Source organism: Amblyomma maculatum, chromosome 2, assembly GCF_055883805.1.
Source record: "Amblyomma maculatum isolate TAMU_Amacu chromosome 2, ASM5588380v1, whole genome shotgun sequence".
Lineage (NCBI taxonomy): Eukaryota > Metazoa > Arthropoda > Arachnida > Ixodida > Ixodidae > Amblyomma > Amblyomma maculatum.
Window position 1 is genome coordinate 216810243 of NC_139345.1, and position 24756 is coordinate 216834998.

Genomic DNA, 24756 nt, shown 5'->3' on the forward strand with positions numbered 1-24756 from the left:
TGATAGGGTTGCTGCCACAGTGTGGCTCAGCCGAATGAGTTGAGTCCCTCAGATGACAAACGTCCCTGTGGAGTGCAAAAGCAAGTATCATGCACACAAAGCCAGTGAAAACAGGACTCTGCAAAGACTGCTTCCACTCACCTCACTGCAATCGCCCAGGTGCTTCTGAGCTGGCATGTGTGCACACTGCGATAATAGACCACACCATGCAAAGACCTTCCAGCTGAGCTTGTAGAATATTTTATTCCCCCCCCACAGCACCTTGCACTACACATACACTCTTGCTTACAAATGTTCCAGAGGCGGGCCACCATGGCTGGACCCTGATCCACACACCGCCGTCCGAACGAGTGAGAACGTGTGGTGCACGCAAGAAAGGCTGCGGCCAGGCGCGACGTCTCCGGCATTTTTTCACAGCGCACAATGAGATCGCTCAAGCACGACACATTTGCTGCCAATTGCCACAAATGAGGAACCTTTCAGCCAGTGACACGGCAAGTCCACATAACGCATGCACACCACAAAAACAAAGGTTTTCGGACTACTGAGAAGACGAGCGCAAACCTGGACAGCACGCCATTAACGAAACCACTTCAAGAGAGAAGTCACTGCCCTGTGTGCACCAACAAAGCACTTAGAAGAAATGAGTTCATGGCCTTAACAAAACTGCGACGGTGTTTGCCGAGGGTAAAAGCAAGAGACTGGTAGGCACGAATCATCAATCATCCTCCAAATTTTCATCTCGCTTATGTAGCAGCAGATATCTGCAACTAGAAAGGATCCTCTGAATTTTCCCTTCAAACTTTTTTTTGCAGCTCTTTCATCTGCCAAAGCAATGCAATAGCTCAGTCCACCTCTGCTCATGAAAGCTGTGGATCTCAGTACAGCCCCTCGCATCACAGTAGCCTCATGACAGTGCACAAGTTAAAATTTCTATCAGACGTCCCTGCAGGGAAGGGCTTGCATATGGTGTGAACTCTGTAGCCTTCGTTCTACCAGCCTGACTATGACCACTGCAGAACAAATGACATCCATCCCCTGCTACAATTAGAATCCACCCCCTTTGCATTATGTCTCTTTCTGCCCTGACCCACTCTGCTCTCTACCTGTCTCAACCTATCATTTTCCTTCTGCTGCTCGCTGTACTCTCCTCAATGCATTTTGTGGCCACCTTCAAAACTCTAGAAAGAACTCACTGGGTTAAAAACACAATCCACACAAATTCAAGACAAACGATAAAAACATTGTTTAAATATCAGTTGAAAGAAAACCCACTACAGTGAAACTAAACAAGCATCAAGTCTCACACAAGAAACACGCAAATGGAACAGGCAGGTAAAACAATAAAATGGAATAAAGTAAAAAGACGAGTCTTTGGGCTGCCAATAATTAAAGGAACCAAGAAATGCTATTTGCCAAGGTTTAAAAAAAGCGGGCTAGCGATGGGCATTCCATCCCTTATCCGTGCACAAAAATTTCTCATGTTAACATCATTAACACACAAGATATTGGCAATTATAAATGGCACTCCTCTTCCCTTTCAACACACAAAGCAAACTCCAAGGACACTTCCCGAGCCATATGTGCCACGCAAGCAGGCACAGCACATATAAGATATCGGTGCCTTTCTCCACATAGCGAGACACCGGTTCACAACAATGCGGGTAGTGGGCAGCTCGCGTGACTACTTTAACGCATGTAGTTCTCAAATAAAGCCTGCTCTTTCCAAACGGGGAGTGACGGCTGAAGTGCACACTACATAAATAATAATAATAAAATAATGAGAACACAGGTTGCACACACACACACTGGGACCACTGATGGTGGCAGATCGGGCATGTCTTTAGGAATAATGTGATCAAAGTCAATGCTTCAGAAGTCACTGCCTTTGCAGCTGACAACATAGCAAGCAATGCGTATTCACCTAGGATCATCCTGGCAAACAAACCATGCAAGTGAAGGCAACTACACGAACAGACAGCTTACACAGCTGCCCAAAAGATGCCACTATGGCTGCCAGAGCTCTTTACATGGACCTTTTGCTAGCTGCAGCCAATGACACCTCGTCACTCGCTAAGACATCCCTGCTACTCATGGCAAACACTTAGGGAAATAGTTCCAAAACTGTCGTTATTTAATTATCTTCAGCTCCATTCCAAGGGCTTGTACAGCATTTACGGGTGATGTTCAGAACTTCTTTACAGTGTCTTTAAAGTAAAAGAGAGAGAAAAAAAAAAGGTGCTTCCTCAAGGTTATCATAAGGCATCAAAATGTGCAGCACAAAGATCACCACAACGGTACGAGTCCCACATGAATGGAATCCTGATGTTAAAATCCAAGTAAGCTGGCTCCTTTACACTTGAAGTACAAGTCACTCATGAAGTCGCTTGAAGTCACTCATCGTTCTTTACATGCTATATCAGACCTGCCCCATATTTGCATGTACCCATCTCCCTAGTCATTGCCCCTTATTTCTTGCCATGCACCATTGGAACAATTTACTTGAAGACATCGTTTCCACACTAAATCATGATGCTTTCATGCAGAAACTGAAGAGCTTCAGGAGCATAAAGTAAAGTCTTATAGATAGGCCACATTTTGCACAAGATCAATTTCGCATTTATTCTGTTGCTATTAACCGCAGTCAGTTTTTGTGTCTAATTATGTGTACTTTCAATTGGTATTGTATTGCATGTTTAAATGTGGACCATATTTTCTTGTATGTAACCTTGTAACACCCCCCCCCCCCCCCCTCTATATGTAATGCCTGTAAAGGGCCTTTAGGGCATTTGATTAAAAAAAAGCACAGCACAAGCAGGGCAGCAGTAACCAAGTTCTACACACGTGAACTGTAAATAGCAATGTGTAAAACTCGTTCAATGCATCATTTGCCAAATTACCGTATTTACCCAAATGTACCGTATGTTGCAGAAGTTTGCAGCCCAACACGCCGGGCGGAGGAGCGGTATCGCTCCCGAGAGGCGGCACTGCGCCCGCCGGCGCTGCCTGGTGACGCAGCTATAAAGAGAGAGGAGGCTTGTTCTCTTCCCCTCATCCTGCGGCTGAGAGAAAAGATGTGCGATATCAACCGCTGGATGAGGGGGAGAGAACAAGCCTCCTCACTTTTTAAAGCTACGTCACCAGGCAGCGCCGCCTCTCGGGAGCGATATTGCTCATCCGCCCGGCGCGTTGGGCTGCAAACTTCTGCAACAGACGGTACATCACCACATCGTAAGAAATGACTTTGTGACAGAGAAGCAAGAAAAAATATAGAACAAGACCACGGTGTATGGAAAGTAGGCTAGAAGTTTATGAACAAAAATACATAAACAAAAAGGCTTTCCTACGGTATGCATAAAGCCTGATCACCGATATTATTGGTGGGTGGGATCAAGGGAATGCACGAGCAGTTTTGAGACGAGACAGTGCGCATGTGTTCAAGGTGAAGGGAGATAATATAAATAAGGTGAATAACAAACAAAGGGCAAATAGCCGAGAGAAACATAAATGGACCAGGGCAAAGTGTTTTTTTTTTGTACCAGAACAAATGAAGCAACAAAAAATTCACAGCACATCAATGAAATTCGTACAGCATATACGTGAGAGCAATAGATTCCTACAAGATGTTACATAATTATATCATTGCTTATGTAATTAAATGACAGATGGAACAGTGGTTGGTTGTGAATAACTTACCACAGCTTTTTCAGTTAGCTTTGTGTTTTTATTAACAGACATAGCCCTCACGTACAGTTACAACCGGTTTCAAAATGTCCAAACATGGTTGGAGGCCCTTTAAACGAGCTGTCAAAAAATTGTGTGGCAGCATGTGAGTTTGGCATTGCTGTAGGTGACTTTTCACGACATGAATTCCTGCTATTAACGTGAGAGATCTGCTCTAACAGAATGAAATGAAGGACTGTGTCATGCTTTCCTTGGGACAAAGCATCAAATTCTCGCCGGATGAAGCGTACAGGGTGTGGAGCTGTGTGACTGAATGTCTGCGGCTTGAACATTTATTATTCGAGCTACAGGCCATAGTAACAATAATTATAATAGGTTTACAGGAAAGGCACAGTGTCTGTCAAGCTTTTTCACCGTGCCATAAGGAAAGAGAGGATGATGGGAGTGAAAGTGGAAAGAGAGAAAGAGGTGCCGTAGTGGAAGGCTACGGACTAATTTTGACCACCTGAAGACATTTAACGTTCACTGACATCACACAGCACACGGACACCTCTTCGTTTCGGCTCCATCGAAAAGCAGCCACTGGCGGTCGGGATTGAACCCGTGTACTGCGGAACAGTGGTTTGGGTTCAACCACTGCACCGCTGTGGTAGGGTACAGGTCATTTGAACTTCGTGTTTTTAATTTCCCCATGTTTGGAGGACAGCTGACAGCTGACATGCCTCATCTATTTACGCAAATAAATGTGAAAAATATTAAATACAATGCTTGCATTGTGTGCCTTCACCTCTGTAAAATATTCAGTTATAAATGTAGGGGAAGACTTTGCACTTTTCTCTTTGGTACATAACTCGCTTTACGTTCGGGCAAATATGGTACCTTAACTGCAGAACAAAGGCGTCCTAGGTCTCTTTAGTTACTGCTACCCCACAACACAAATGGTGCATTTGCCAATGCCAAATATGAGTTATGCAAGGCCAACAAAATATGTGCACGAAGTGGGGTTAAAAAAGCATATGCATCAAACTGAGCATGGAGTTAAAGAAGAAGGTGCAAACAGCACCACCCAGAAATGCTGTTAACAAGGGCCCAAGCAGTGCTTGTGTGGCTGGCTGTTTTACCAACATACATTTACAATGATCCGCAGCTTTGACCTGCGAGTGAGTCCCACTCGCATTCATCACTACAAATTCAGGTATCTAGAAATCTTCCTAGGCATGCTACATTTGAGGATTAAATTCAGAGATAAGAGACAAGTAATGGCAAGCCTGACAGTACTCTCGAGTATTACTACACACCTTCACTTAAAACTACCCTCGCAATCCCCATCTAGCAGGAAAAGTCTGCAAGTGTGAAAGCAAACAACAATAAAAAAGATAACAGTACTATAATGCTGCACAAGCGCTCCTTGTCCACCCAACACAACAGGTGTGCTTCCCAGGCATGCAGCTTTTGTGTTGTGGGACCAAACATGTGCATCACAGGCACCACTGCACCGAAGCAGAAAGTCACAGCAGGCACTGGATGCTTGCAGTTCTTAGCCGGATTCAGCAATGCAGTTGAAAATAGATCATTTGAATTCAAAGGTGACAGCAACTCCGCGTTCAAACCATTCCAGCTGCAGGGGGAGAATATCAACAATATACTCCGCGTTCAAATCAGGGGGAGAATATTTCTACACAATCGAAAATATTCAACAATATTCGCCACCAAAAATTTGATGCCTGCACACCCCTACTTCTTGCCCTGAAGCACTGCAGGCAACCGATGCATGTGTCCCGTGCACACGATTCCCATAGGCCACAGCGGAATAAGCTGTACCTGGCCACAACTGGCAATAAGCACCACCTGTGGCCGCTTGGTGCTACATCACCCCCAGATGTGTGCCTCGCAAGAGCAGGCTGCCTGTGAAGCTCATTCAAACTAGACACCAGACACGCTCATGTGTCCTCATCACTGGACATACTGTCTTGTTAGAAAATCTGTCACTTTGAGCGAACACAAGTGCCCAAATTGAGCTGGTGAAAATTATTGAGGTTCCGCTGCACTTTTCACACAGTTTTATGTATCCCAGCTGCAGCAAGATGCAGCCCAGCTGAGCTATATCCAGAAGCAAGTGATGCGGTTGCAACAACTGCGCTGCTAGGTGTTACATTGCTAACAGTCATCGAAAAGTGTTGTGAGAAAGGCAAAGGCGTACACAAGGCACACACCACCAGAAGGCTCTCAATAAGCGTATGCACAGTTTGGGCATCTGCCAGCAGTCTGCAACCAAAAAGGAAAGAAAAAAAAAAATGATGCTCCACACAATTTTAAATTAAGCCAGAACAATGCCACTTCCCTGAAAAGAACACTCATACCTTCAGGACAAGTTTCTATTTGCTGAGCACTGCTCTCGCTAGCACATACAGCAAGCGCGGCATGCCTGTACGGGGGCTGAATGCTAAATCACATCACTTTTCTAAAATATGCGGCTGCATGTGGTGAGCATGTCTCACGGCGCTCAGTGTTGCTACGAGCAACAAAAAAGAAAAAAAAAAAGAAGAAAAAAAAAGAAGAGAGAATCGAGCAGTGAACACTTTGCTGCATGGTTCCCACTGCACAATCAAGTTGGTACAAGGGGTACCACGACCGAGCACTGGTTCTGCTGGGATCCTGAAAGAGGGGGCAAAGCGCAGCTACAATACTCATAAAGCTAAAAACAAAAGCACTACAAAGCAGACTCTCTCAAGATCTTGCACACCTGCACAGATGTTACAAGAAAATGCCATGCCCAGCAGTTCTTCCTCAACAGCATCAGGAGAGTTGTGTGTTTAGCTAGACACAGTGCTATGAGGAGCTATAACCAGGGCATGGAGCCAACAGGCAGATCAATCAAGACTAATGCCATCATTAAACCAATACTCATATGCCATTAGGCTGCCTGCCCCCAACACAGCCCCTGACTGTTGCAACATATTTCAGCCACCACAAGTGCTCCGGGTCAAGCAGAGATCTTGGACAGTGCTCCCACTGCATTGCTACACTGGTTGACGCTCGCTTCGTAAACTGTCAATTAAGGCCTGATCACTGCCCAATTGCAAGTTTCTGCTGCCCAGAGTCCAGTGGCATATTGAAGCTGAATACAAACCCACAAAGCAAAAGGCAGAAATCCACCATACATACATGTCAAGCTATTGGGCAGGTGTGTTCACCCCTATCCTCCTTGCCAGCTCCCAGGTGCGTGTGAAATGACCCTTCCGGCTCCAAGCCTAGCAAGTGAGCCACAGCAAGCTGCCCAGCAGCTACAGTCTCTGACCATCCAGGGCCATTCAGCTAACAGCACATAAAACACAGCACCCTTCTTCCCCATGGTTGACCTACACCAGCTTGCACCGTCGCTGCCTCCGCTTGAGGGGCTCTGGCCGAAGCACTGCACGCACAGCCTCGTCAAACACCTGCATAGTGCCACAGGCGTCAGCCCCACCATTCAGGACACAGTGGTTGATGAGCCTCACCTGTCGGAGGCCCCTCTGGGTAAGAGCCGAGCACTCAAGGTACTTAATGGCTCGGATCTTGGAGCACAGCTTCTGGCCCTGCTCCCTCTTGATGGGTGACAGGCCTTGCTCTGACAGCAGCTGCAGGGTCTCCTTGTCCTCCCGAAGGTCCATCTTGGTCCCTGCCAATGGGGGAAGCACAAGGCACAGTGCAATGAGTAGCCTTTTTTTTTTCCCCACTACCTTCTCATCCACTGTTTACATGTACTGGGTGAGTACTCTCGTATAGGTGGACCCACTTTTTGTTCACCTATGGGGCTGGAACGTGGAGGCTAACCAAGAGAGTTCTACTTAAGTTGAGGACAACCGGGCTATGGAACGAAAAATGGTAGGGGTAACATTAAGTGATAGAAAGCGTGCAGAGTGGGTCAGAGAAATAACTCAAGTTACCGACATTCTAGTAGAAATTAAGAAGAAGAAATGGACATGGGCAGGACATGTAGTGCGAAGAGAGGATAACCGATGGTCGCTAAGGGTAACAAACTGGATTCCAAGGGAAGGAAAGCCTAGCAGGGAGCGGCAGAAAGTTTGGTGGGCGAATGAGGTCAAGAAGTTTGCAGGGGTCAAGTGGATGCAGCTAATACAAGACCGGGTTAATTGAAGGAATATGAGAGAGGCCTTCGCCCTGTAGTGGGTATAGTCAGGCTGATGATGATGACTTTTTAATAGTTCCATGGCCTAACCTTGCAGGTCATTTAATGTGTGTCTCATGGCCAGGGTAAGAGACAGGTCCAAGACACTGCGCAAGCAGGTATGCCGTGCTTCTCAAGCATTGGCAGCCATTCATGGCAGCGTCTACCATAGCAGGTGTGATGTCACAGAAGAAGTTTCAGATACTACACCCAGGGAGGTCTCCACCATTGAAGAGAGTTTGAAGAGTGGAAACCATAACCACCAGCCCCCTGTCAAAAGCGACTAGAACTATTGCAGTGTCAAGAGCATGGCGCATTCCTTTACCGAAAGTGGCCCCTCTGCACACAAATGCTGCCAGAACTGCTAATGCTAGGCACTCCACTCCATCAGGTGACTGCTGTTCACACAGGAAGCAAAGTGTGGAGATCATGTATGGATGCATTGCTTGTGCTAAGCTTTGTTTTGAGCACGCCATTTATTAGAGAAAGACCTCCGCAGAAGTACATCATGCTGGGCACAATGTTGAGCTCCAATTAAGACAGCTGTTCTCCAAGTGGGGCTGCATCATTTTTAGAGCAGACTACAATGTCTTGCTATAGCATTTCTGCCTTAGAAACATTTGTAAAGCTATGATATAAAGGGAATTCTGGAGAGCTTTTTATGGTTGAGTTCTGTGCTCAAATAAAAATCTGCATAGGCATGCTTCATTTAGAGTGTGCTCGGTTGTGTGTGACGTTAGTCTCTGCCAGCATGGTTAGACACAGCCCTTAAGATACGAGAGAAACCACGATCTAAGAAGCATCTGTAGCAAGACCTATACTCTTTTTACTTCCTTGCAGCAGTGTGGAAGACATCTTGGGCTAATTACGAGAGGGTGTTAGGTGTGTTCCTTCAAGCCATATTGTCTGCACATCGTCGCCTCGCAGCGTATGCAAACATGCAGGAATGCCGAGTGCCGCCAATGCCAGGCCCATGTGAAAACACGCTGATAGTTATCAGGGCCGCTTTCAGCTGATTTTCAGTGTTCTGTGCCACCATCTGTCACGTAATGTTGGAACACAGCAACTCATGCAGGCGGAGATGATGCCACGCCAGTTCTGAACTGACAGCTCCGGCTTGCTTTCAAGAAAAAAAGGGTGCTTAGATTAGCATACATACTTTATTAAATATTATGCGAATCAGGTGGTGCTCTGATTTGAGAAAATATGGTAATGTGTATGCATGTCGCATAAAAGCGACATAACAAATCAGCTGATACAAACTGATGTTGGCAAAAAACTGGTGTCTGTCTGTAAAAAAAAAAACGAAGAAGGGAATAAGAAGACTAAGCACCACCTGCTACGAAGGTAAGCAAACCATATATAGTTGTGCACCTTTTATGGCATCAACAGAGCCACCTGTTAAAGTATGCAGGTGACGTGAGCATAGGAACGCAATTATGCAGTGTGTGCCATTCTGATTAGCAAGGGTTGCCCATAGCTTCCACAGTGCTGCAAACAGCTTGTGAGACGGAGTATAGAAAGCGTGTCACTCTATTTCTTTCTGATCAAACGTTTTCTGCAAAAAATTTTTTAAAGCAAATATTCCAGTCAATGGCATATAAAACTTTCCAGTAAATTTAAGAGGTTGTGCAAAAAATATTATGTGGAACCACCCTATAGGCCATGATGTTAGAGGCTGTCAAGCAGGCAGTGCTGTTTTACAGCCAGTCCCACAGCTTCTATGCACAGGTGAATCTCGTGTCAGTCGCATGGAAAAGCAATGACGTGCAGAAGCTCAGGTGAAAGTTGCAGCAAGAAGCACACAAGGCTGATCATGGGAACGAGGCACATGTGAAACAAAGGCTGTGGCACCCTTCCAAACAACTTTGCTGGAACAACAGGGCCAGCTCAAACGTGTATGGGTTCTGCCGCCGCCAGTTCTGGACGCTACGGCGTTTGAAGTCCGGCAACGTGGAACGGCATCAGCTGACCAAACAGCTGAAAAACGCGCATATTTCTCGGATGCACCGGGCCACGGCACCGCAGCTACGATGTCACGCTCACCGCTGATGTTCTTCCAGGTTAGTCAGTACAAAACATACTGTTACCGTAGCGATGATGTTTGTCTTTTCGCGGTGTCGTGGCCACCCAATTGTTTCAAAAGTGCTCGTGCTGCATTGATGTACCTTTGGCGCCTCCTACTTATTGGTGGTGATGTTGAACCCAACCCTGGGCCCATGAATAAAGCACAAGAGGAAAAGTTGGACAACGTTGCTCTTGCGGTCCAACGTATGGAAACTAGCCATACTACCATCTTGGAATCTTTGAATAAGGTCCTTAACATTCACATCAGCCTGAAGAATGACTTGGATGCACTAACAAAGCGTGTGGTTGAACTGGAATCCAAAATTGAATTGGCGCCGTCTGCACAGTCCTCGTTAGCCCCTAACCTAGAAATATCTAGAATGCAAGACAAAACTGATGACTTAGAAAACCGATCTAGGCGGTCAAATGTTCTTTTTTACGGCATCGAAGATACAGACGATGAAACGTGGGCTACTTTGGAGCAAATTATAGGTGAATTTTGTTCTATTAAGCTTAGTGTGGTGCCAACTTCGATCGTGAGAGCACATCGTTTGGGTCGTTTTTCGACACAAAAGACACAACCTATCATTGCTAACTTCTATAATGATAAAGACGTAGAATTGGTGCTGAGCAACGGTTCCAAGCTGAAGGACACGGATTACAGCATCTCTCGTGATTACTCTGAGGCCGCCCGACAAAAGCGCTGTAATCTCTGGCAGTACGCGAAATCTGTAAAAAAGGAAGGTGACCGCATTCGTCTCACTTTTAATAAGCTGCACATCAATAATGACGTCTATGTGTGGGACACTCAGGCTGCCTGCGTAGTCTGCGTTTTTCGTCAACCCACAGAAGAGTGACGTTTTTCTTTTATCCCAGTTAAAGCACCAGCTTCCCATTCTTCACAAAGATCATCATGTAATACCAATAAAACCATTGCTTTTCTTTACACTAACATCAGAAGTGTTGTATCAAGGGTTTTTGAAATATCTTCGCTGATCGACTCATGCTCCGCATCAGTAATAGCACTAACTGAAACATGGCTAACTGACTTAGTTCCTGATAACACCATTTCTGTCACCGAAACACGTTTTAGTATCTTTCGAAATGACAGACAAAATCGTAGAGGAGGTGGTGTACTCTTGGTGGTAAAAGACGATTTGTTGGCTGTACCTGTGATGGTTAGTTCTTTTCTTCAATGTGTATGGGTTTCTTTAAAGTGCTTTTCAATTGATGTAATCATTGGTGCTATCTACCGTCTTCCTAATATGACTTTTGCTTTTCTGCTGAATTTAATCGAATCCTGTGTGAAATTTGTACGAGTTTCCCTAACTCTACACTGCTCATATTTGGAGACTTCAACTTCCCTAGCATAAACTGGTTTACACAATCCGTCAGAGCGAGTGAAACCGAAGCTCATATGTTCCTTCAATCATGTCTTGATTTTTCGCTGTCACAACGTATTACCAATCCCACACGTTGCACATCGAGCACCGCCAACATCTTGATTTATTACTAACAAATAATCCTGATATTTGTTCAGACATAATTCATTTAGACGGCATTTCAGATCACGACGTAATAACAGGACTAACAGGACGCATTACCGGTTCCTTTAACGAAAAGAAAACTACTGTCAAGCAAATCAGATGTTACAACAGAGCTAATTATGAAAGAATTAACACTGAATTAGATTATTTCGCTGTCCAGTTCAAAAATCAATATTTATTGCGCACTGTTGAGCGAAATTGGGATTTATTCAAAACTACCCTTACTAACCTTATTGACAACTTTGTGCCTCTTACGTCCATTAGATGTAGCAGCAATACACCATGGTTTAATCACAAGCTGCGGTGTACGAATAACAATAAAAAGTGACTTTACCGGCAGACCAAAAAAAAAAAAAAAGGTAGTTTAGGCACGTGGGAAAAGTATAAGAAATGCGACAGAGAATACCAGTTATTATTAAAATCCACTCGACGTCAGTTTTTCAATCATGACTTGTCCTCTCTGTTAACCAACAACCCTCGTAAATTTTGGCGCATCATAAATCCTAGCTTTCATCCTGACATTTTACTTTCCGACCGTAACGGCGTCATAATCGATCAATTCGATTGTGCGCAGGTTCTTAACGTTACCTTCTCATCAGTTTTTACCAACGAAAACATTAGCTCATCTCCTATCTTAAGTACATTTCATGACATCTGCATGCCTGACAGTTATTAACGAAGCAGGTATTTTAGCTTTATTAAACAATCTCAAAATTACAAGTAGCTCGGATCCCCCATCCAGTAGCATCTCCACTATCTTGTCCTGTTTATTCTCGCAGTCGTTATCGAACGGACTAATTCCTAATGACTGGCGTGTAGCAAAGATAATACCTATATTCAAATCAGGTGAACGTTCCTCCCCATTTAACTATCGACCCATCTCGTTAACCAGCAACTTTTGCAAACTTCTAGAGCATATCATTCATAGCCAAGTCATTACCTACCTCGAAGATCAGCACGGTTTTTGCAAGGGTTTTCATGTGACACTCAACTAACTGGCTTTGTTAATGACTTACAATCATCACTTAAAGCAGGCTTTCAGGTCGACGCATTTTTTCTGGATTTTTCAAAAGCATTCGATCGAGTCCCTCATCACAGACTTTTACTAAAACTAGCACAGCTTAACATCCACCCTAATGTGCTCGCCTGAATTAAGAACTTTCTTTCTTCTAGATCTCAGTATACCTCAGTTAATAATTCTAACTCTTCGACTTATGTGACATCTGGTGTACCCCAAGGAAGCGTGCTTGGTCCTTTGCTTTTTCTAATCTATATTAATGATTTACCTGCCTGTGTAACATCTAGAGTTCGTCTTTTCGCAGATGACTGCGTAATTTACCGTAACATTATTAATGACAGTGACCGCCAACTCCTACAATCTGACCTGTGGACTTGGTGGCACCGACCGGATACCAATGCTCATACACTACGTTTTTGTCATACAGGTTGCTCTGTGGCCGTCCAGCCTCATCACCAGCACGGACGCGCATGTGCCGTTGGAAGACAGTTTATCGGCGGTGGCGGCTAAACAGCTGCTTTTCCATGAAGATGAATTTAATCTGCGCTACAGCGAAGCAAGCCCGGAGAGCCGCTATCACCGTGCTGCTGCCGGAACGACAACGGAGCCACGCCCACGCGGGAATATAACAAGGATCCCGTCAGCTGGACCCTTCAGTGGACTTGGTGGCACCGACCGGATACCAATGCTCATACACTACGTTTTTGTCATACAGGTTGCTCTGTGGCCGTCCAGCCTCATCACCAGCACGGACGCGCATGTGCCGTTGGAAGACAGTTTATCGGCGGTGGCGGCTAAACAGCTGCTTTTCCATGAAGATGAATTTAATCTGCGCTACAGCGAAGCAAGCCCGGAGAGCCGCTATCACCGTGCTGCTGCCGGAACGACAACGGAGCCACGCCCACGCGGGAATATAACAAGGATCCCGTCAGCTGGACCCTTCAGTGGACTTGGTGGCACCGACCGGATACCAATGCTCATACACTACGTTTTTGTCATACAGGTTGGTGGCAAATACTCTGTTTCCTCAGTTAGAGACAATGATGTAACCCTGACGGTGCTACCAAGTCCACAATTTCTCCTGAGCATGCTTTGTGACTGTTATAGTGTCATTAGGCTTTTACTGTTGACATCCGGTGACACTGAGCTCAACCCAGGCCCTACCTCCGACTCTGACTCCGACAGTCATCTTAGCAACGAACTACTGAAAAAGATTCTGAAAGAACAAGCAAAAACAAACAAAACTTTGCAGGAGTTAGTTACAAACCTAAAACATGTCGAAAGAACGGTCGATAACATGAGGTTGAGAATTGAAACAATTGAAAACGACTTAGGTCGGTTGAAGAAATGCGAAGAAAGACTGGATGAAAGTGAAAAACTGTACAGAAGTACGAACAAACACATTCACGGTATAACAGCAAAAATAGATGACTTAGAAAACCGAAGTCGACGCAACAACTTAGTGATTTACGGTGTGACTGAGGAACCAGAGGAAGACGCAAAATCGCTTGAGGAACACGTTAAGCAAGAAATCTTCAGAGACAAGCTAGGCATGGAAGTGAAATCGGCCGAAAGAATTCACAGGATAGGTAAACCTAAAGGCAAAACACCACGTCCAGTCATAGTTCGTTTCTTCAATTCCGCAGAGAAAACGCATATTATGTCAAGCTGTTTCAAACTAAAAGGCTCTAACATTTCCATATCTGAAGATTTTTCAAAAAGGGTACGAGACTTACGCACTAAGCTATGGCGCTCATCGGAGCGCGAGAGGGCGGCTGGGGCGAAGGTTTCGCTGTCCTTTGACAAGCTAAAGGTCAATGGCAAGGTTTTCATTTGGGATGAAACACAACAAGCCAGGGTCGAAATAACAAGAAGGGCCGATGATGCAGGGCACACCCAGCCTAACTCAAATTCAGGAGCAGCAAGCTCGACAAGCAATCATATCTGACCAACCAAAACCAAAACGCTAAGAATCCTGTCATTCAATGCTAGAAGTATAGTAAATAAGTTAGGTCACCTCGAGCAGCTAATTCTGGGACACCATCCTCACATTATAATTATAACAGAAACATGGTTACAAGCAGAGGTACGTGATTCGGAAGTTGTCCCATCAACATATAAATTGCTACGTAAAGATAGGGGTTCACGAGGGGGCGGTGTAGCTATAGCTATTAAAAACAACATAAAATATTCAGTCCTGAAGGGTATTGATGACCACGAAAGTGTGTGGTGCAAAATAACACATTCCGGTAAATGTATATTACTGGGAGGCGTGTATCGACCCCCAAACGCCCAGCCAGATTATCTTGAAAAAATGAACGATTATCTGTCCCAGCACACTAACTCAAGATCTAAGTTGATTTTATCAGGGGACTTTAACTTGCCAGGGATAAATTGGGCGGACTTTTCACACGACGGAAAAGATGCCCAAAGCGCGGAAACACTTTTATTTACAGCATTTAGTTTTTCCTTAGATCAGCTGGTTACCGAGAACACCCGAGTTCTGTCGTCTTCCTCTTCACTCCTTGATTTAATTTTTGTTAGCAGTACACTTCCAGGGTGTTCAGTGCGTATTGAAGACGGCATATCTGACCACAAACTGCTAGTACTGTCATGCCCCATATCAGTCACTCGCAAAAAGAAGAAAACACTGCCAACCTTTGTCAAAGACTATGAGCGTGCAGATGATCCTGCAATTCTAAGTGCACTTGAGAATAGCTTTGCCGAATTCAGCGCACTGACCGATGTGCGTGAACTGTGGTCCTGTTTCAAGAACATTGTAAATACTTGCGAAAATAGATATGTTCCGCTTAAAAAAAAAACGCATAAACAGGGAGTACCCGTGGATAACGCGCAAGATAATTCAACTTAAAAGAAAAATAAAACGACGGCGAAAAAAAGGAAACAAAACTGACATTGCAAGTCTTGTTAACTGCTTAAAGACCAAAGTCCGAGATGCAAAAACTCGCTTCTTTGATTTCACCCTGCCTTCCTTCATGGCCCACAACCCTCATAAGTTTTGGCGGTACTTATCTGAAGAGCAGTCAACTAGTTCCATCATTACAGATTTCGGCGACACCATAAGTAAACCTGATGATATTGCAAATGAATTCAATAAGTTTTTTCAGTCCGTTTTCACCAGAAGAGCCTCTCACGCTTCTCTACCTGCATACACAATCAAGGAACCCATGACAGAAATAATCATCAGTGAAGCAGGAATCCTTTCTCTTTTACAAACACTTGACACAAAAAAATCTCCGGGTCCTGATTCCATCTCGAACACATTTTTAGCCCGATACGCTGACTGGGTGTCTAAATACCTGCATAAAATTTACGCAACATCTTTACAAACACTCGTAGTTCCCGATGACTGGCGCTGTGCCAAAATAATTCCCATACACAAATCAGGTTCTAAAACTGAACTGAATAATTATCGTCCGATATCATTAACAAGCACAAGTTGTAAAATGATGGAACACATTATTTTTAAAGCCATAATCTCATATCTAGAAAATAATAACCTCATTTATGAAAAACAGCATGGTTTCAGAACAGGGCTTTCAACAGTAACGCAGCTTGCCGAAATTACTAATGACATTGCTAACACAATTAATGAAGGCAACCAGATAGATGCTATATTCTTAGACTTCTCTAAAGCGTTTGATGTTGTTCCTCACGATGACCTTATAACAAAATTACTATCTTTTGGCATTGATCGCAACATTATTTCATGGATATCCTGCTATTTGCAGAACAGAAAACAATGTGTTAAAATAGGTGAATACGTTTCGCAGAACCTGGATGTGTATTCGGGTGTACCCCAGGGATCAGTTCTCGCGCCTCTTTTGTTCCTCATTTATATAAATGATATTCATTCCTGTGTTAGTTCATCGATCCAACTTCGCCTTTTTGCAGACGATTGTGTCGTATATATAGCTGTAAAAAAATCAGACGATCAAATTCTCCTCAACAATTCCCTACAATCAATCCACGCTTGGTGTATGACCTGGGGAATGAAACTTAACGCAGATAAGACCAAAAGCATCACATTCACTAATAAGAAGCAGCCTCTAAGTTTTACATACACACTTGGTGACACACAGGTTAAAAAATATGATCAGGTGAAGTATCTGGGACTCATCCTAACATCTAACCTGCGCTGGGAGCCCTACATCAAATCTATTTGTTCTAAAGCTGAAGGTAAACTACATTATTTAAGGAGAAAGCTCCGTAACACGCCGGCCCATATTAAACTCAATGCCTATAAAACTCTTATAAGACCAACCCTAGAATATGCAGATATAGTCTGGAGCCCCCATCAAAAAAATTTAATCAACAAATTAGAGCGCATCCAAAAACTAGCAGTGAGGTTTGTCTATTCAAAGTATTCACGCCAAATTAGCGCTACCAGTCTAATAATTCAGTCAAATTTACAAAGCCTGTCACAGCGAAGAATCATTTCAAGATTAAAGTTTTTGTTCCAACTTCTTCACGGCCACTTCAAAATAACCAATTCACAATACTTACACCCGCCTTTCAAACACTCGTCTAGAACTAACCATAGTAAAGCACTTCGTCAACCAGTCAGCCGTGTAAATATCCACAAGTACTCCCTGTTTCCAGATGCTACATCATATTGGAATAAATTACCTGAAGATGCGGTGAAGTGTACGTCCGTGGAAATGTTTCTTAATTATATCGAAAAAATTGACTTTTCTGTTTAATTCTCTCCTACACTTTCTTTGTGTGTGGATCAGAGAACATCTCTGTATTTTTTGTTTTTACTCTGTTTGAGCACAGTGATGCATTGTAAACACTCCTGCATGGGCCCGAAAAGGGCCTGCAGTATGTTCAAATAAATAATAAATAAATAGAACGCAGTACGCTCATGGTGCTCATCTTTCACTCGTCGTACAGATCACATTTCAACCACTTACATGCTCAATGACAATGCTGTTGAACTAACAAACACTTACAAATACCTTGGCGTGCACCTTCAGTTTGATCTAACATGGCATCACCATATCGACCTCACCCTAGCTGCTGCTAACCGTTCACTTGGTCTTCTTAAACGTACTCTCAAACACGCTCTTATTCATGTTAAAAAACTTGCTTATATCACTCTAATACGCCCTAAAATTGAATATGCCGCGGCTATTTGGGACCCTGATCAAGCCTATGTTATCACCAACATCGAATCCTTGCAGAACCGTGCTGTGCGTTTTATTTTTTCAGACTACTCACCTTTCACTAGCGTCACAACATTAATACAACGTGCTGAACTGGAAGACTTATCATGTCGTCATAAACTTTTCCATAAAGCTTTATCACCATCCACTACTGCGCAGTGATTTGTTTCAGTCACCTGATGTCATTTTTTCCATGACTTGATCATGCCTTCAAAGTTAAACACGCAATGTGTCATTTATCATCTTATGCCAATTCATTCATACCTCGCACTATAATTGAATGGAATAACTTGCCATCGCACATCGCTACAGAAACTAACATAAAAAAATTCCAAGAGCTACTTCGCTGTGACGGAAATGTGTAGAATATTTTGGCGTTGTTTTTCTTTCCTCTTTTGATGTTATATTTAATGGTTGTTATTGTAATTGTTAAAATTGCAACATGTTTTTTACAATTGTATCCCCCCCCCCCCCCCATGTAATACCCTCCTTTGGAGGGCCTTTAGGGGTAACATAAATAAATAAATAAATAAATAAATAAATAAATAAATAAATAAATAAGGGGCATGTGAATCCATGATTCTCATGCCTAAGGTCATCCACAAAAGACAGCAAGATTCTTGAGCATGGACCCTCGAAGCAGAAGCCACTCATGAAAGAAGCCCGGATCATCAATCTGAGGCCTGAAAGGCTTATTCTAAAGATGCATTAGCCCCACCGGGGTGGCGCAGTGGTGAGGGTGCTGGACTACTGTGCCCAAGGACGTGGAATCGAATCTCGGCCTTTGCAGCCGCTTTTCGATGGAGGCAAAAAGCTAGGCACCTGTGTGCTGTGTGATGTCAGTGCACGTAAAAGAAGCCCAGGTAGTCGAAATTTCCGGAGTCCTCCACTACGACGTCTCTCATAGCCTGAGCTTTTTTTGGACGTTAAACCCCGAAATCTAAAAATGCATTAATCAAATTTTCAATACAAAAGCTTCCGCTCATCATCCGCATTACCAAGAATGTATGTTGTCGTCGGCAAAAGTGTCACGCTTTTGTGGCGGTTCTGATACTTAAAAAATAAATTAATAAACCTTGTCTCCCACCGTGGAATCAAACCTCCATTCCTTGGATCCCCAGCCCAGCGCTTTACCACTGCGTCACGCCCCGGATTGTGAAACACTCTTCATAATTCCCCTTGTCTACAGTGAGAATGATAGCGAGATTCTGAGAGTGACAGATACTGCATCTTTCCTTTCCTGTAGACGAATTATAGAACGCCGATGAACTTTAATGCATTCAATGAAATGCTGGTGTGTTCGACAAGGGGCGTGCGATGTACTGTCACGACAGGTCATTAAGTCACAAGGCGATTAATGCATATAGGCAAGCACCATGTTTGTAAACAAAGGTGGCGCTGCGATTGGCAGCGACATGAGGTGTAGGCAAAAACGCGGCATGCCTACACAGCACCAAGCGACGCTGGCTTCGAAACCAGTTCGCGCGCGTGAATATTCTGGAGCGCAAGTTTTGCTTGTGCGTAGAAATAGTTTGGTCTATGCCTGGAGAGTAGTTCAGTACTTTACTAGCTGATTACTGCTGGAATTACCTGGAGAAGAGCGCTGCATGCATTGGCTTCCTTCTCCGTGGCCTCAACAGCGCGCGGCTATGATAGGCGACTGTAGTAACATTACACTGTAGTGACTCATTAAATTAAATAAAAACGAGAAATCGCAATGTATAAGAAAAACTAATATATAGTCAACACTGCCAACTTCAGGGCCCATTGTTAGCGCATGCAAGTACGGTGATATGAATGATTGGAAGTGTGTTTTTCATATAACGACTATTTTGATAGGTACTACATTTTCTGCTGCTCCAAGCGCCTTCACTCTAAAGATCAACATTACCAGCAACTATACTGAACTAGAAATCATATTCCTAGCTCACTGTACCTGCAACTTAAGTCATAGAATTTCACTGAATAAGAAGAACTCAATCTTCTAGTTCTTTGTAACATTCGCCTAGTGGGTGCTGCTAACTTGTTTTATCCTGCTCGATAAAAAGACGTTTGACATTTGTTTAATCGTACAGGCACAGCCAGGGTCATTCGCAGGTTAATATATACCTGAAGGCATTTAAGAATGCTCTAATTTTGTTTGTTTTTTGCTATGGGCGAAAATGCAATGTTCTCCACGATGTCCACGATCGCTTGCAGCACAATTTTCGCGATCTGCTGAGCATTATTTAATATATTGAGAAATTTTTTATTCAAATGTGCGTCATTTTATTCCGCTTATTTTTCATCCCTCATAGCCAATTCCACTTTGGGACATAAAACTCAATGCCCCGTATATGTCATACTTAGATATCTTGCTCGATCAGAGCTGGTTGTACGTGGCAATTCATTCATTATGATCTTAATGATCTTAAAAAAGTCTGAGCAATGGCGCTGCTTGACTTTGTCCGAGCCCTAACGATGTTCATTCGATTTCTTGACCATTGATGAAGAGTCACTCGTTGAAATCCGGAAAAGTGAGAAAAAAGCTACCTCACAACTCTGGGCCTGTTTCGGTAATATCGCGCTGGTGCAACCGCTCAAGGTAACTGCAGTTACCTTCTCAGCAGCTTTTGTGTCCTTTTCTGTATGAAAATATGCACGAACAGTACTGAAGGTGAATGGAACTCACAGTGCGGTTTCCCTGCGTTCGATTAAGATCATACGCACACAAAATATGGCCTTATGGCCTGGTAGTATGTACACCAAACCATGCACGAGCTGCAAGCCTGTGTTATTGCGCTATTTATCGTGTGGCCAAAATGCAGTCACGACAATTAAGAATTGCAAACGAATTGATCATTGCAATGCAGAAGTGCAATGCACGTTAGCCTCGAAGGCGATCCGTCGCTGAAGGGTCTACAATTATCGCAGTCAACGCCTCTGCCATTCGCTCTCATCTTAATCCGACCGCAAGAAACGAGTGAAAATAGGTACCACCTTATTTTTTATGCCTTTTGGCGCAACCTAACGCATCACAGCTTGCAGGAATATCGGGAATTATGCTCGATCACAGCAAACGCCGCGCATCCAATGCAGACGGCCTATGCTTTTGCCTACACCACTGACGTCACTGCTGTCGCCAGCGCCGCCGCACCTCCACTGACGTCACGGGCTGAGGCTTGTCTATACAAAGCTGACCTCATCAGGCGTCCGTGCGCCCATTCATTTGCCGCTTCCTCGAACGCCGAAACCACACAACAAACAGAAGCAGACCCAGATGTCTAGGAGGCGTTAGTACAGCAGGCATCAGTGGCGATTGAAATTAATTTACAGGATAGAAAAGGCGCAGTATCTGTCACAATTCTCCGCATACACATGTCATAAAGGAAGGGAGGAATATGAAACAGTAGTCCCCTTCTTTACTCGAAGCATCATTCACTGCCACATTCACAAGAAATGCGTAGCAGAATGCGGCACTCGGGCTTTTGCTTTTCACCACTTTAGTCGCCAAAGTGTCTCGTAATTTTTTCTTGTTCTCAAACCACATAAGAGGCCATGTTTGAAGCCCAACACTCGTCCAGCGAAACAGCGCTGTTTCTGGTCTAGGCTTCCAGATAGGCTATGTGTCAACTTTTACACTAACCAAGTACCCCAAACAGTCCATCCTTGCAGGTGGTCAAGAGACAAAAGCTGCAGCACCTTCTGGGTTAACTTACCCACAAGAATGATGGGGGCATCAGGGCAGTGGTGCTTGATCTCAGGGAACCACTTGGAGGTAACGTTCTCGAATGAGGAAGGGCTGACCACGCTAAAGCAGATGAGGAACACATCCGTCTGCGGGTACGAGAGGGGGCGCAAGCGGTCGTAGTCCTCCTGGCCGGCTGTGTCCCAGAGGCCCAGGCTGACGGGCACCCCGTCACACATCATGGCAGCTGAATAGTTGTCAAACACGGTGGGCACATACTCGCCCGGGAACGAGTCTGTCGTGTATGAGATGAGCATGCAAGTCTTGCCCACCGTGCCATCACCCACCACCACACACTTGATGGGACGCCCAGAGGACACACTGCCCCCACCGCCCACCTTCTGCATGGCTGCTCCTCCCCGACAGGCACTGCAGGAGGAGAATAATATTCACTGTACTCACACATGTTCACCACATCTGACACGTGGGGCTCCATTCCGGGTGAAAAAAAAAATTCCACTAGATCGCCCGCATCCACAATCACATTGGGCTCTATGCTATATTCGGCGTCACTGAAGAAAGCACTGTATGGTCCACAAAGGACAAAATTATGTCGGAATTTAGAATACAAAGAACTGCAGAACGAGGGGCCTTAACAACGACACTGTGGCCTACCTCTCTGCATTAAAGGAGAAAACAAGGCAAGAAAAAAAGCACACACACAGACAGTTTTTTACTCTACTGGAAACATGCTGCATATTTTAGGCTTTAAATGAAATCACGTGGATTCCAGAGAAAATATTGTCCACAAAGTAACAAAAAAAAAAAAAAAAAAAGAAGTCACCAAATCTTCAGCTTTTTTGCATGTTTAGTCTCTGTGTTATTCATCAAGTCAGGTTTGCAAGATCTACACACAGACACTACTCAAGCGATTATGGTTGCTGGCAAGGTTTCTTGGGCATCGGGAGAGGAGCCAAAGGTCGCACAGAACAGAGGACTCGTCTAATTGGACAGGCAAGCCAAATGGCAGAAGCAGCTCCAAGGAACAAATGACCTGAGCTCTTGATACCCTCTCAAAGGACCCACTGGTTAGTTTAGTTTATGAGGTGCTTACTGCATTTCAGCAACACAAATTGGCCTTAGAAGTGCAGTGCAGTCACTTTCCCCTTGTAATTTGGCTACTTCACAAATTATTTTCCACTACTGTGACTAGTTGTCACACATGCAGCAATTCACCATTTAAGAAAGAGTGATGAAAATAGAGACAAAAGAAGGGAGGGAAGCAGCCTCTGTTACAACAGGAGTACACCCCTGGTAATGATTACACAGGAGGATTACAGGCCAGAGAGAGGACGTAGTGGACTTGAAGAGAGTGGCCTACGTCGTCCTTAGGTTTCTCCATGGTAAAGCAGCATTTATTGGTCAGTGGATTCCTGCACTCCTTCCAACTGCTTGCAGTTGTCACATAATTTCAGGAGAAAATAGATATTTTAGCTAGTGTGACACAACAGTTTGTGGCACCCCCCATATTATGCCTCAGGAAAAATTTAGAAATCTCTCAAATATGATTAAATCGAATACAGCTGCTGGAACAGACATAAAGTGGTGCCATTGTTTTCATTCACAGAAAACCAGAACTTATTTGTTTAGTTTAAAACTAAGCACACCAAGTGCTGTCTAAAAAGCTGCTTCTGGGGACAGAGAAAAATTTTTTACAGTATATTTTTCTTAATTCTTCCAGCATTAGTCATCACAAAGCAGGACAAGAGGAACTGCCAAATGCTGGCTGGCTGTATGTAGATTGGCAGTCACAGTCGCACCATGCGTTTCATTGGCTAGTGAGAACATGACATAAAAATAGTAATCAAACTCAATGATTAAACCACTGTACACCACAGCCAGCACCAACCAAAGAAATATGTGCGGTGCAAAAATGGGTTCTCCTCATACTCAACCTACCAGCACCTTGGTGAGAAGTACATACAGTTAGAGGGCAAGAGGCACTTAGCAGGGGCCGTATTAAGCAACAATCACATCGCAGACCTGTCACAGGCTGGTCCAGTAGCCCCACTCCCAGCAGTCAATTCAGACTGAATTTTGGCAGGTTTGCCATGTGCACAGGATGTGAGGGTAGCATGATTCGGCTTCAGTACACTGCATATCTTGAGAGTGCATACTGACAACAGGGTGAGAAATCCCTGCAAAATACGGCCTGAGCAAGTGTGTTAATGCCACTCTTCATTTATTTCTCGGCGAGCTGATTTTCCCAGTACGACTTCAGGTGAGCCTAGATTTTTGACCTATAAACTTCATTTGCAACTCTGCATTACATGCAGTGTCTTTCATAGCACAGTGCTGCACTATTTTGGCAAAAGCAAGCCCCTTCTGAAATGGTGGTAAGAACTGCGGTCCTTGGACCCACTCTGCATTTATCCTCCTCAAAGTATGACTTGTCAGCTATGCCTTCTCTGGTGCTGTCAGTCTGCCCACGCTTTCCCTGCACTCTTGCCTGCGGCAGGCAGGCCAAGCCGTTTTTTTTTTTTTTTTTTTTTCTTTCCTCGCGTAACAGTAACAAACTCGAGCAAAAGGAGGACCGGGAAAATCCTCGCTTCGCCGATAAAAGATACACCAATTTCTCCGTCCACCAGAGATGAAGAGACGCCGCGGTTTAGCGGCACATTCGGAAAGGTAACCCCTTCTGCGGGGCGTAGGTGACGCTGCCTCGCGATGCTCAAAGATGAACAGTGGGCGAAATCGCTGGCTCGACAAGACAACTGAACGACAACAAAACGCGACTTTGCGGCGAACGCTGCAGCGTTCAAAGCCAAGGCCCACATGGTGGTTTGGGTAGCTCGACTCGGGCTAAAAATACACACGATCCGGCGTGAACACAAAGGGCACTTCAGCTAGCACGCTGTCCAACGCGGACGGCATCGTCGCTGATGACAAAGCCCAGAGAGGGTGACTCACGGCGCTCGCCACGAGGGCGTAAACAAGGAGAGTGGCCGGCACTTGAGCTCTCGGCGCGCCGTCGTCGATCTACCGCCTCTAGCGCCGGCGTGCTTTGGTCGTGCCCGCGCGCGCCCGTGAGGCCGGCGCTATCCGCCCGCGCGAGTGCTGCCGCCAGACACACGCCCGGTAAACTCGCCGACACATCAAACGAAGCCTACGCAAAGGTGCAAGGTCCACCACCACAACAGTCGTCCCGCACACTCCCCCTTGGCATTCTCGGCACAAGCTGCACAGGCATAAGCACAGGCTCTGCCCGGCACCTAGCGTAACCTAGCGCGGCAATGGCTACGAAGCGTCTTGGCCACGGTCAACGCCCAGCTGACCCAATCGGCCAAATGTGCACAGCTGTAGTACGTGGTCAAAATTCAAAACAAACACGCTTGTGCCCGTCATTGCTCACTCTG

The 24756-nt window shown here is 44.8% G+C and overlaps 1 protein-coding gene across 2 annotated transcripts; it reads right to left on the reverse strand.

Annotated features, from left to right (window-relative positions):
• Positions 1 to 3147: 3147 nt before the first annotated feature.
• On the reverse strand, positions 3148 to 24686 carry Mtl (Rac family small GTPase Mtl). 2 transcript variants are annotated; one of them, XR_014705301.1, is made up of 5 exons: positions 24311 to 24686; positions 21372 to 21769; positions 7182 to 7342; positions 6850 to 7121; positions 3148 to 6339 (listed from the first exon to the last, which is right to left on the reverse strand). XR_014705301.1 is itself a non-coding variant. In XM_084595745.1 (4 exons), exons 2-4 carry the CDS (start codon positions 21745 to 21747, stop codon positions 7044 to 7046), a joined length of 615 nt encoding a protein of 204 aa, XP_084451871.1. In that variant the 5' UTR covers positions 21748 to 21769; positions 24311 to 24686; the 3' UTR covers positions 3148 to 7043. The 2 variants fall into 2 exon arrangements, 1 of the variants encoding a protein (XP_084451871.1); XM_084595745.1 differs by having other exon boundaries at positions 3148 to 7121.
• Positions 24687 to 24756: the final 70 nt, after the last annotated feature.